This window comes from Suncus etruscus, chromosome 12 (assembly GCF_024139225.1).
Source record: "Suncus etruscus isolate mSunEtr1 chromosome 12, mSunEtr1.pri.cur, whole genome shotgun sequence".
Taxonomy (NCBI): domain Eukaryota; kingdom Metazoa; phylum Chordata; class Mammalia; order Eulipotyphla; family Soricidae; genus Suncus; species Suncus etruscus.
Genome location: NC_064859.1, coordinates 73,875,492 through 73,888,691, shown reverse-complemented (window position 1 = coordinate 73,888,691; position 13,200 = coordinate 73,875,492). Strand labels below are relative to the sequence as shown.

General features: G+C 35.6%; 1 protein-coding gene across 1 annotated transcript in view; it reads left to right on the top strand.

Annotated features, from left to right (window-relative positions):
• Positions 1-13,200, top strand: part of MBOAT2 (membrane bound O-acyltransferase domain containing 2) — a 155,200-nt gene that overhangs the window by 65,231 nt on the left and 76,769 nt on the right. Inside the window, exon 3 of the mRNA XM_049784522.1 lies at positions 2,754-2,831. Coding sequence (XP_049640479.1) covers positions 2,754-2,831 — 78 coding nt within the window. The remainder of the gene's footprint in view (positions 1-2,753; positions 2,832-13,200) is intronic.

The window sequence follows — 13,200 nt, the reverse complement described above, 5'->3', positions numbered from 1 at the left end:
TTTTATATTCCTTTATTTAGGAAGAGATATCTTTTATGTGCCCAATGGCTCTGTGAATTGGAATTGCTCGAAAAGTGGAAAAAACTTTTTTAAAAATAATTTTTATTGTGATCAACATGAATTACAAGTCTTTCACAGTAATATTTAAAGTACATAGTGACATTGAATCAGGGGTATTCCCACCACCATGTTGTCCTCCCTCTAACCCTGTTCCCAGAATCCCCCTCCTTTGTCCCCCGGACTGCTAGTATAACTGGTCCCCTGTGTGTATAGCTTGTTGAAAAACTTTTTAATTAAAAAAATTGAATCACTATAGTGACTATAAGATACAGAATTAAAAAGTTGTTGATGGTTGAGTTTCAGTCATACAATGTTTTAACACCCATCCCTTCACCAATGTGCATTTTCCACCACCAATGTCCCATTTCTCTCCCCCCAGCTTTGGCAGTTTGGCAGACATTATTTTCTCTCTTCTCTCTCTTTCTCTCTCATTGGCCAAAATCCTTTGACTTTTAGCATTTATCTTTAGAGGCTCAAAGGCAATCAGAACTGTAATTGATTTTGATAACTTTTTTTTCGGAAGGCATGTTAGTATTTGAAAATAAAAATTGATAATATAATTTACGAGTTTCTTTTCACAGAGAATTTGTTAGTACTTTGAATTGTTTATTTATTAAACTCTCTTTGCAAACTATGTAGGTCAAGCTATGTAGGAACAGAGCCTAGATGCTGAAGTCAGAAAACCTGAGTTCTGCTCTAGATACTTAAATGTGCTATCTTTGTGGTTTTGGTGGGAAACATATATTGTTTTGATTTGAATTTTCCTGATAAGTGACTATATCATAGGCCTATCATTTATATTACTTTTAAAATACTATTTATCTTGAGTTTTTTATACTTTACTAGGAATTGGTAGTGGAGTTGCTTTCTGTGTATAAGCACTTGACGTGCTTTATCTCTTTGACTTGAAAACTCTTCAGTGACTTCTATGTCTGTATGACACTCATTTTACTACTGAGGACAAGTGGCAGAGCTGTACATAAGAAATTCTGAAGAAAAGCTTATCATGGAGTAGAAAAGCAACTATATGTTTGTCCTGGAGATGGATGAATACTAGATGAATGCAGATCCACAACAAATATTGTTACAATATTCCCAGCAAAGGCTCAGACAATAGGATGCTGCTGAAATGTTTCTTTACCCAAACTAGCCTCAGCCCCAGAAATTGCAAATTTTATCCTCTGAAAGCTGCTGTAAAAAGAGAGGATATTTTTCAGAGTCCTCAAAAGGTTTTAAGATCAGTTCCTTGAGTTCTAGCGGGTAATTTCCTTATTTGTAAGTGTTGCCTTGAACATGGCTGACCCAAGTTTGATTCCCAGCATACATGTGGTCCCCTGAGCACCACCAGGAGTAATTTCTAAGTAAGAGCCAGGAGTAATTCCTAAGTAAGAGCCAGGAGTAACCCCAAGTGTGGCCCCAAACAAAACCAAAACCAAAAAGCTCTACTTTTGGTTAATAAAGCCCTTGGAATACTCGGAAGTATTCTGCACTCCTCACTAGCATTTCACATATGTCTGTTAGTAAACTACTAATACTTACAGACAGGAGGAAGATGATTAGTTTAAAAAATTATGCTTTAAAATGTGCTTTCATTTTCACCTGTGTTGGTTCATACATTTTTTTTTTTGCTTCTAGTGATCCTGTGTTTAGCAGCCCTTTGGAGGAACATGTCTTTGTGTGTGTGTGTGTGTGTGTGTGTGTGTGTGCGTGTGCGTGTGTGTGTGTATGTGTATGTGTATATGTGTGTATGTGTGTGGTAGGGCACTAGGTAGAGTCTATTAGGTGTGTCTGATGGACTGACCCACTCTGTATAATGCCTTGGAACCTATTTTTAATACTATGTCCATGAAGAAAGTTGCTAAAAGAATGCACTTTTCCACAGTGAAGGTACCTATTATTCCCTAATGACCAGGATAAAAATAACTTTAATCATAAATTAAACAGTACAGTTTTTTTTTATGATCATCTTGTAGTACTTTGGAGTGATACAGAGAGATCCTAATCACTTTTTGCTTAAATTTCATCAATGAATGGATAGAGCAATTCTCTCCTTTAATGATAGATTTTTAAGTAGGGCATTAGAAAATGTTGTTACCTTACAAGAATGTTTTATGGGAAAATTATTGCAAGTTAGAGATTGGCCAGGTTTACATAAGGCAATTATTGACATGACATCAGCCATCATCCTTTTAGAACAATATATTTGAATTGTCTGGGAGTAATTCTTATATTCAGTACTTTCAGTTTTTTTCTTTTTTTGTGAGCAATTCTTGAGATAATAAGGCAGAGCACAAAGATGATATTAGAGAAATCAGTTGGGGCAAACAACTTCTGATCTTATGGATAATTCTGACATCCGCACTCACTGCTTTTTCTAAAATTCTGCCTTGATTTCTGATAAAAAGCTGCACTGTGTGAGCCGCATACCCCTGGTGCAGTTGCATAGCTCGGAAAACATGGGCTGAGAGGGCCTGAATACAGCTTTCTGGGATTTTATTTTATTATTCCAGCTCTTTTGAAGCTGTGTATGGTGTGAGACTTCCTCTCCTAAAATTTTAGGCTTTAAAGGTTTGATTCTTCTTCTTTTAAGTCTGAGAATGTTCTATTATATGTAAACATTTATTAGCCTAAGTTGTTCTGACTTGATGTTTGTGAATGAATATCCATTTTGACAGTCCTCTTACCTTTTATAGGTATGCCTTACATTTTCTTGTACAAAGTGGAATTTCCTACTGTATCATGATCATAATAGGAGTGGAGAATATGCACAAGTAAGTGTTCACTTTGTTCACATGTGAAGTTATATCTTTCTACAATAGAATTTGATCGAAATAGAATTTTCATTACATTTAAATATTCTGTTATGATTATTTTTCAAGAAGAATCATTGTAAATATAAAAATAAAGTCACTGGGCCAGAACAGTAGCACAGCGGGTAGAGCATTTGCCTTGCATCTGACCGACCCAAGTTCCATCCCTGGCATCCCATATGGTTCCCCTAGCCTGCCAGGAGTAATTTCTGAGTGCAGAGCCAGGTGAACCCCTGAGCACTGTTGGGTGTTTTAAAACAAACAAAAGAGTTTCTGGTCTGAATCATTCTCAGTGCTCAAGGGTTACTCCTGGTAGTGTTCAGTGGACCATGTGATTCCTGGTTTCCTACATGTGAAACACATGCCCTGGCTTGTTTAGCTAGTGCAGAGTTTCTTAGTCTTAGCACTGGTAACATTTTAATCTTGACAGTTTATTAGTTGTAATCAAATGTTATTGCTGTATTGTTGGTTTAAAATACTAAAATCTGACAATTATTTCATGACTTTTCTATTCACAGTAGGATATTTATCAGCATCTCCAATCCCCACTCTTTAATACAGTAGTCGCTTCCCTCAAGTTCTGACAGCTCTATATATTTTCAAATATTTTAAATTTTTCTTGGAGGTCAGAACTACCATCCGTTAAGAACAGTTGTCTTAGCCCCATAGTGACTACAATGGAGAGTTGGAGATTAGAAAGAAATTATAAGACAAATTTGTTGTTGTTGTTGTTTTATTTATTTTTTGGTTTTTGGGTCACACCGGCAGCGCTCAGGCTGTATTATCTATTATAGCTCCTGGCAGGTTTGGGGGACCATATGGGATGCCGTGTTTCGAACCACCATCCTTCTGCATGAAAGGCAAACACCTTACCTCCATGCTATCTCTCCGGTCCCAAGTTGTTGTTTTTGAGTCATACCCAGCTCAAGGGTTACTACTGGCTCTGCACTCAGGAATCACTCCTGGTGGACTCAGGGGACCATAAGAGATGCCAGGGATCAAACTCAGGTCTGCAGTATGCAAAAGCAATCACCTACCTACTGTACCTCTGAATACAGCATGTTAAACAAATGACACTGGACTGTGCCATCACACTTTATTCACAAAAACAGGTGTTTTTTTTTTTTTTTTTTTTTTTTTTTTTTTTTTTTTTGTGTTGGGCCAGTCTATCTTTGATACAAATTCCTGACACAATTTTTTAGAGGAAGGAAATAGACAGTCTTTTCATTTAAAAATATGAAATATGCTTAAGTTTGCTATGACAGTTTTAAACTTGCTCTTGCAAAAATTTCTAGAATATGTACCAGAAAAGAAGGGAAGTTGCTTGCCTTATATGGCTGATCTGACACAGGTCTGATTCCTGGTACCACATGTGGTACTGAGTCTTTTCAGGAATAACACTTGAGTACAGATCCTGCTAGGAGTGCTGGGTACAAAAACAAACAAATGTGAAGTAAATAAAATTTTGTTCCAGTGACTTGCTGTAGATTCAGCTGGCTCTAAAACTGGTTGAAATGTGTTCCTTTCGGTGTGTAGCTACCTCTTATATGAAGGACAGGTGAAATAGTATAGAGCCTGATGCTGCATATATATCATGATCACAAAATTTTTATTCAGAGGGTTAAAAAGAATATAGTAAAATCATGGGGCTTAGGAACAATAAAATAATATACAAAATATACAAATATATATACAGTATACAAATATTGTATATAACAATATACAAATATACAATAGACTCAGTTTTATTTCTATATGTTAGAAATTAACTCCCCCAAATTTAAAACTCCATTATTATAGTATCAAAAATAATAATATTCCTGTGGCCAGAGAGATAGCATGGAGGTAATGCATTTGACTTGCATGCAGAAGGTCGGTGGTTCGAATCCCAGCATCCCATATGGTCCCCTGAGCCTGCCAGGAGCGATTTCTGAGCATAGAGCCAGGAGTAACCCCTGAGCGCTGCTGGGTGTGACCCAAAAACCAATAATAATAATAATAATAATAATAATAATAATGCTCTTAGTGATAAATTTATCAAAATAAGTATTCAGTTACTACACTGAAAACATAAATAAAAGAGGATCTAAAATAAATATTTGTATATTTGTATACAGTCATACATTGGAAGACTCAGTATTAAGATTATAAATTTCCCATAATTATTTAGTTACTGTTTAGACTTTTAGCATGCTTCTAGAAATTGACAAACCAATCTGAAAATTTAAATGAAATAGGAAGAACTGGAGTACAAAAAAAGAACAAAAAAGATCAAAGTTGGAGGAGTTAAACTAACTCATTAAAAGCCTTATGTAAAGTTCAATAAGACTAATCATGGATTGCTCATGTGTACAAACCCATAGATAATTTGAACCAAATATGGTAAAATGATAATTGATATAAGTACTTGGACAGTTCAACAAATGATGCTGTACTGGTTGGATATGCACATGCAGATCAATAATTTTTTTCTTTAATTTTATTGAAACCAATGTGAGTTACAAAGTCCTTCATAGTTGGGTTTCAGACACACAAGGAATCAGAACCAGTTCCACCACCAGTGTCCACTTCCCTCAACCATGTTCCCAGAGTGTATCGCTTTGCACCCTAGCCTGCCAGTATAACAAGCCCATTTAAAGTTTCGATTATTAGAATTTGGGTCTCTTGATTCCATTGTTGTTAACTTTGTTGAATATTTACTTATGTATTTTTTTTAATCTCCATCAGTGCACCTAAGACTGCTTGGTCCTTTACCCTCATACTTTCATATTAGTGTTTCTCCTCTTCCAGTCAGTTTCTTTTCTTCTCCTCACTATGCTCTGGAGCTAAGGGTGTTCAAGATAACTCCCAGGTAGACCATTGCATTTCTTCATGCAATTATTCTAAATACACATATAAGGGAAATAATTCTGTATTTGTCCTTCTTCTGGCTTACTTCATTTAACAGAACATCTTCCAGTTCCATCTATGTTGCTGCAAATTGCATGATTGCATCATTTCTTATAGTTATGCAGTATTCCATTGTATATATGTACCACATTTTCATTATCTACGTGTCTGTTGATGGACATCGAGGTTGATTCCAAGTATTAGCTATTGTACTGAGTGCTGCAATGTGTGCATGCATCCTTTTGGATGAATGTTTTTCTTTCTTTTTTTGGGGGAGGGGGTCACATCCAGCAGCACTCAGGGGTTACTCCTGGCTCCACGCCCAGAAATCACTCCTGGCAAGCTCGGGGGACCACATGTGATGCCGGGATTCGAACCACTTTCATTCTGCATCTAAGGCAAACACCATACCTCCATGCTATCTCTCCAGCCATTGGATGAATCTTTTTCTGTCCTACAGATACCCAAAAGAGGGATTGCTGAGTTGTATGGCAACAATTTTGAGTTTACCAAGAACCCTGTATACTGTTTTGCATAGGATTTGGACCAGGCAGCATTTCCACCAGCAGTGGATGAGAGTTTCTTTCTCATCACATTCTCACCAACAGAGATTGTTTCTACTATTATTGATATGTTCCATCTACACTGGTGTAAGATGATATCTCATTGTTATCTTGATTGTGATTTTCCTAATGATAAGTGATGATGAGAATTTTTTCACATGTCTGCTGGCTATTAGTTGGTCTTTCTCAGAGAAACTGTCTGTTCATTTTCTCTCCCCATTTTTTGATGGGGTTTTTAGGTTTTGTGGAGTTAGCATTTGTGAGTAGTTTATATATCCTATATATCAAACATTTCAAATAAATCAATCTCGACCCATATCTAAAACATGCAAAAATTAACTTAGAACTGCTTCACAGACTTGTAAGTTAGGATGAAAACCATAACACACATGAAAGTAGCCAGAAGAAAACATTTTGACATTATGTTACCAAAGGAATGACAAACTAAAAGTCAAATAATTTGACTATGATAAAATATTGTAAAAAAGTGTATTTGGTAAAAAGGATTTTTATCTAGAATATATCTAGATATACACACACATATATAATGTTTTTGTGCCACACCTGCTGATTCTCAATGATTACTCCTGACTCTACACACGAGGATCACTCTTGGCAGTGCTCGGGTGACTATATGAGATGCTGGGGATTGAACTTGGGCCAAACATGTGTAAGGCAAATGCTCTACTCACTATACAATTGCTCCAGCCCCTACTCAGAATATTTAAGAACTATTATGACTCCATGAAAAGAAAATAAGGGGCAGAGTTTTGAATAGACAATTTTATCAAAAAAGATTAAAAATAAGTAAAAGAAACAGCATCATTTATCACTAAAGGAAAACACCATTAAAAACACAGTGGAACACTGCTTTACATTGACAAGGAGTAACAATACTAAGTGTTGGTGAGAATGTGGTAAAATTAGACCTTATATTTATTTCTAATGGGAATATAAAATGGTACTGCCACTTAAACAATCAAGTTATTTTTAAAAAGTCATATTTAGTAAAATGCAATCTAGTTATTATCTATAACAGATATGAGAATAACTGTCCATAAAGTCCCTGTGTGAGAATGCTTATAGCAGTAGTATTCATAGAGGTCCAAATTAGAAGTGGAATAAAAATATTTAACTGGTGACTAGACCAAAACAATGTGGTTTATCCATGCATTGGAATTCTACTGAACAATAGAAAGCACATGGTACATGCAACAACAGGGATGACTTTTTTCTCAGACTCGTTGAAAGATATGATCTTTTACTTCATACAGCTATTAAAATACAAAATCATGGGAAAATACGAAAGATGGTTGCTATTTATGTAGAGTTCTACTGTTTTTGAAAGTTAAAGAATTTTTACATATTTTTCTAGATAGATTTATAGTTGTTCCTCTGAATACACATTTTTTAGTTTAGTTATAAGTATAAAATATCCAAAGAAATATTGAAAGCCTAAAATGGTATAAAGGGAAGGAAATCTAGATGTTGAAAGAATAATTGCTATCTTTGGACATTTGAAAGTGAGGATATGAGCTTCTTTTAGGAGAAATTGGTGTCCCTAGTTGGAAGAAATGGCATACTTTTGATCTGAGAGAGGACAATCTCATTTATAATGAAAAAATAAATTATAGTTTGTTAGTTGTTATATTTGTGATCATAGACATTTAATAATAGCTGCTTAGGTGACACTGGTTTGGATGTTATAGCAAAAACATACCAGATGCCATTTCAATTTTCTTCTGTTGTCACCTCTGACAAATTGTCAGAGTTGGACTGCGAGAGCCACATAAAGTGAAATATTTACGGACCTATTTTTTCCAAGTAAAATTGAGAAAATGTTCAGTTTCAGTTTTGAGTTTCTCTTTTGTGCCTGAGTCCTCCTATTCTTTCTCTTTGGTTATCCAGTGTCTTTTTGTCTCCCACCAAGGCATGTGGAAGAGGGAGGGGGCTGACCATGCCAAGCTGAAGCTGGGGTCTCTGCTTGAACTGGGCTGTGCTGTCATATTTTGGTAAACAAACTGGGACTCTGAGTCCTTCTGTATCTGTTTGAAGTCTGGCAGACAGGGAGCTGAACTTTCATTTATTCTACTTTGAGGCTTATATTTTTCATTATCTAACAAACATGATGCTTAATTTGATTGAATTAGATGGAAAGCCTTCATACTCTTTGTCCTAGACAATTTGCCCTTTATCTCTCTTTGTGAAATGGAAAACTATTCCAGTGAAAGAAATTAGAGCTATCAGTAGACAGAGGGGAGTCTTACTTGAGAGGAAACATAAGAAAATGATTGCATTTTTGTCTTAGTCTTGGCATGCAGGGTATGTGTGTGTGTGTGTGTGTGTGTGTGTGTGTGTGTGTGTGTGTGCATTTCTGTCTTAGTCTTGGCATGCAGGGTGTGTGTGTTTATGTGTGTGTGTGCATTTCTGTCTTAGTCTTGGCATGCAGGGTGTGTGTGTATGTGTGTGTGTGTGTGTGTGTGTGTGTGTGTGTGTGTGTTAAGATGATTGGTGGAGAATGCTTAGTACTTAATCTTTTCTGATCTGATCTTATGTGACCTCCCTGTTTCCCCAGGGAACTCTGAAGAGATGCTGGGACCTTGAGTTAGCGGTATGTCTTTAGTCCATCGTAGATGCTTTAATCTAGGATGAGAGTACTTGCTAGGCACTCTCATGGAACTGTCTTTTCTTCTGATAATTCGTCTCATTTTCATGATAAATGTAAAGAATTATTTGAATGTTTTACTTCTGTGAATCCTGTTAGCTTGTTTTTTATTTTCTGAGTATAGAGCAATATTTAGAAGACTGTAAATTCCCACTAAATGTCCTACTGATAGAGTAAGTGAATGGTAACAGGATCTCTCCATGACAGAAGCTCTTTGTGGACTCCTAGTGACATAGCCACCATGTCTTTGCTTCCTTAGAACTCTGGGAATGCTCCATTTCTGCCCAAAAGCAATTTTTGTGAATGCTACTGTAATAGCTTTGTGCAAAATCCCAGTCCTAATTCTCAGACCTAGGCCATCTGCTGGGTTATGGTTGGATCTCTGTGTCCAGGTAGAGTGGAATGGGAGGAGAAAAGTAAGGGAGTGAAGACTGATAGCATAAAGAGAGCCTCTTTTACATAGGTTGCAAAAACAGAGAAGGGAAAATTTATTCCAGGCATTTCCAACTGGAATTGGGAATTCATTTTACCAGGAGAAGATTGTATTTGTGTACCTGGATTCTATAATCTTGTAAAGAGCTTGATAAGCTATTATGGGTGTATATGAAAACCTAAACACTCTACATATTATTTTGTTTCTTAACATTTGTTTAGGGATGATTTTTTTTAAATTATAAAGAATAACCACAGGGTTTGGGAATGTGGCATAAGGAAACAGCTATTTGTGCCAAATAAAAAACAGAAATGTGGGATGGTTAGCCTAAGAAGTTAAGATGAAATATTTGTTTGTAATTTGTCAAATGATTTACTTTTCTCTTTTTTACTGACAATGCTGGTGGTATTGGAGATTACTTCTGGCTCTGTGTTTGGAAGTTACTTCTGGTGGTGTTGGAGAACCATATGGTGCCGGGAATCAAACTCAGGCTTCCTGCGTGCAAAGCATACACTCAGCTGCTTACATCTCTCAAATCCCTTGGCAAATAATTTTCAGCAAAACAAATAATCTAAGTTGAAGGGAAACTTAGAGCAATGGTGAAGAAATCTGACAAAATGGTTGGTGGAATATATGACTGAATTATTATTTTAATAGTATTATAATTTTTAATAGTATTATAATCATGATGCCTAAGTTAAAAAAACAATATGGTTTTAGAATCATAGATGCTGTATGTGGCAACAAAATTTTAACTATAGCTTGAATTAACATATAAAATAAGAACTAAAATAATTAAATAAATAAAACAATATGCATCATATATTTTCACTCACTGAAAAAAACCCAAATAATTTAAAGTATAAATATTAAAGATTTGTACATGTTTGTAAATATGTGTTTAGATATATATATATTTATATATACATATAGATTAACACATTTATATACACATATATACATGTATGTACATATATGCATAAATATTAAATGAGTTAAGTTCTGTGCATGGAATTAATTTCTAAAAGCTATAGGGAAGTCTACCATTGTATGGCTCAACCAATTTGAACAAGCATTAATTATGTGTCACTGTTTTGCATTAACTCTATAGAAATAGTGATATGGTCAGTCCTCATCCTTTGAAATACACCTTTGAATTGGAGGCATCTAGTAAGTCAGCTATGCAGCAAGTGTTTTGTTATGCCAATGTTGGGGTCTGGTGAAAAAAGTGCTCTTTCTAGGTAATTCTCAACAGGAAATAACCAGTCACCGTGATCACTGTTAGAAAAGGAGGGTGTACTGACAGAACTAGAAAGAGGGATCCTGAAGCTACTTGAAATAGAAAGTATAGGGGCCAGAGACATAGCATGGCCGATAGGGTGTTTACCTTGCATGCAGCCAACCTGGGTTCAATCCCCAGCATCCCAGGAGTAATTTCTGAGCACAGAGCCAGAAGTAACCCCTAAGGCTGCCAGGTGTGACCCAAAAAAATAACCAAAAAAAGTAGAAAGTTTCAACTGAATAAATGCCATTTACTTTGTTCCATAGAAAAGCTCAGTTGAAAACAGTACCAATGTCTGAGGCAAAGCTGGATTTATGCTAAAGCATATTTTAATATATTGGAAATGATTACATCATTTTTCCTCCAAATTTTCTTTTATTGATGATAACATTGAATGGCATGCTAGGACATGAGTAAAACTATGACTATCCCTGGGTGACCTTGATGATTTGATTTATTGGCTAAATATGGTTTAGAGTTAGAAATCCTTAGGTCTGAGTTCAAATTCTGCTAGTTTCCTTGCTTGTGAGACCTTGGGCAAATTATTTTTCTTTCTGGGTATACGTTGGATATACCTGACAATTCAACCAAGGAACACTTATTCCATATTGTGGGTATCTAGGTAAGCTTTTGTTTGCAGAAATAGGTGTCCAAATTTACATGAAATGCTTTCCGAAGTCATTCCTAGTTACACAGTATTTTTGCTATGTTTATATTCTGATGTTATTATACCTACAATTGTTACAGGATTTAAGTTTAGCATATTTATTAGTATGCACTATGATAATTTAATTTTTCTTCTCCCCAGAAATGAGAATGGTTTATTCTATTTTAATTCCACCATTACACATAAAGATGATAGAAGTTCAGTAAATGAGACTAGATTCTGTTTAGTGGGTGTTCATGGTTTGCTTTGATTTATTTTTTCATCTTTATTTTTTAGAATGGATAATTTTTAATAGAGTGCCTTTATTTATTTGTAGTTTGAGTGGCATGCTTGATGCTGTTCCATCCACATCTCCTGCCTCCCTATCTACTTCTTTCCTGGAGGCTTCCTGAGGTTTGGGTTAGGGAAGGAAGATGCAGCCTCTATCACCATTTACCATAACCCCTACAGAGGGTAGAGAGATCCATTTTTACTTACTGTCAGTACTAACAAGAATCCTTCAATATGAATTCATAGATTTAAAAAAAATGTAGTTAGAAACTGCTTTTACTCTACCGGAAATGAGTGGTGCTCTTATAAATGCTGTCTGGCAGGCAGAAACCTCAAGTCACTTAAAAATGTGTCCTCATGAAATTAAGTAGCAGTGGTTAGTGGCTCAACATGATCTCCCTGGGGGAAATATTAACTTTACTTAAGACAGTCCCATAGACCCATTAGAGAGAAGGAAACTGAACTCTAAGATTTCTTTTAATTTATGCATCCTGTAGACCACATTTGAAGGTCTTTTAGTGGTTTTAATGGTTTGGAGTAAAAATACAGGCCCTTTTAGTATTCCTCTTCTAAAAGTTGGATTTCAGTTGGAAAATCATGAGATGTTGTAAAATCTACTTTTTACATTATCTTATCCTTAGAATAGTTAATGTTTCAGTAATTATTGTGTATTAGTCATTGTGCAAATTGAATTTTTCTTAATCCTAGCAACAGCTTTTGGATGTAGGTGTGGTAGGCCTGTATCACCAAGAACCAAGAGATTAGTAAATGAAAGATCTCAAATTGGAACCAAGTGTGTCTGCAAACAAAGTCCATGCCCTTTAACAGTGGGTTACATTACACATTGAGCATCATGACTATGAAAAGGTGAAATTACAGACAAATATACCAAATGAACAGAGGAGAGATCATGAAGTTAAGAGGGTCCCAGTTAAAGGCAGGGTTTATTGTTACTCTTCTTTAGAGAAAAGATAGATATCTTTATACAGATAAAGTGGTGATCTTTTAAAATATTACCTTATAACTTTATTTAAAGAAAATGCATCACATTATTGACATAGTAGACCACAATGCATTTGTTTCCAGATAAGTGAGAGCAGGGTTATTTAAAGAAAAAATAGAAGGAAGGGCAGGTTTCCCTGCCTTGTCACCTAATGATGAGATGAAATCAGAAGATGCTCTGAGACACCCTGGCTTTGACATGGAATCTGAGCAAAACTAAGATCACTAATTACAGAAGCCTGACTGTGACAACCATGATTATGGAGAACTTTTCCTGGGACCATGAAGAAAGATGTTGGGATTGGACTATTAGTATGTGTGGAGCCTGTAGTTGGTCTTATGACAGGATGCTTCATGGGTAGAGACACATGTTTTTTTTTGTTTTGTTTTTTTTTTTAGGACAAGGGAGGGTATTTCCTTTTTAATTTCCCCAACATTTGCTGCACCTATGTAAAAACAAACAAACAAACAAACAAAAAACAACAGAAAAAAACCCTGCCATCCCTACCTCTTTTTTCTTAATTTTATTTGTATCTTCTAGGTAGGGGCTCTCACCTTT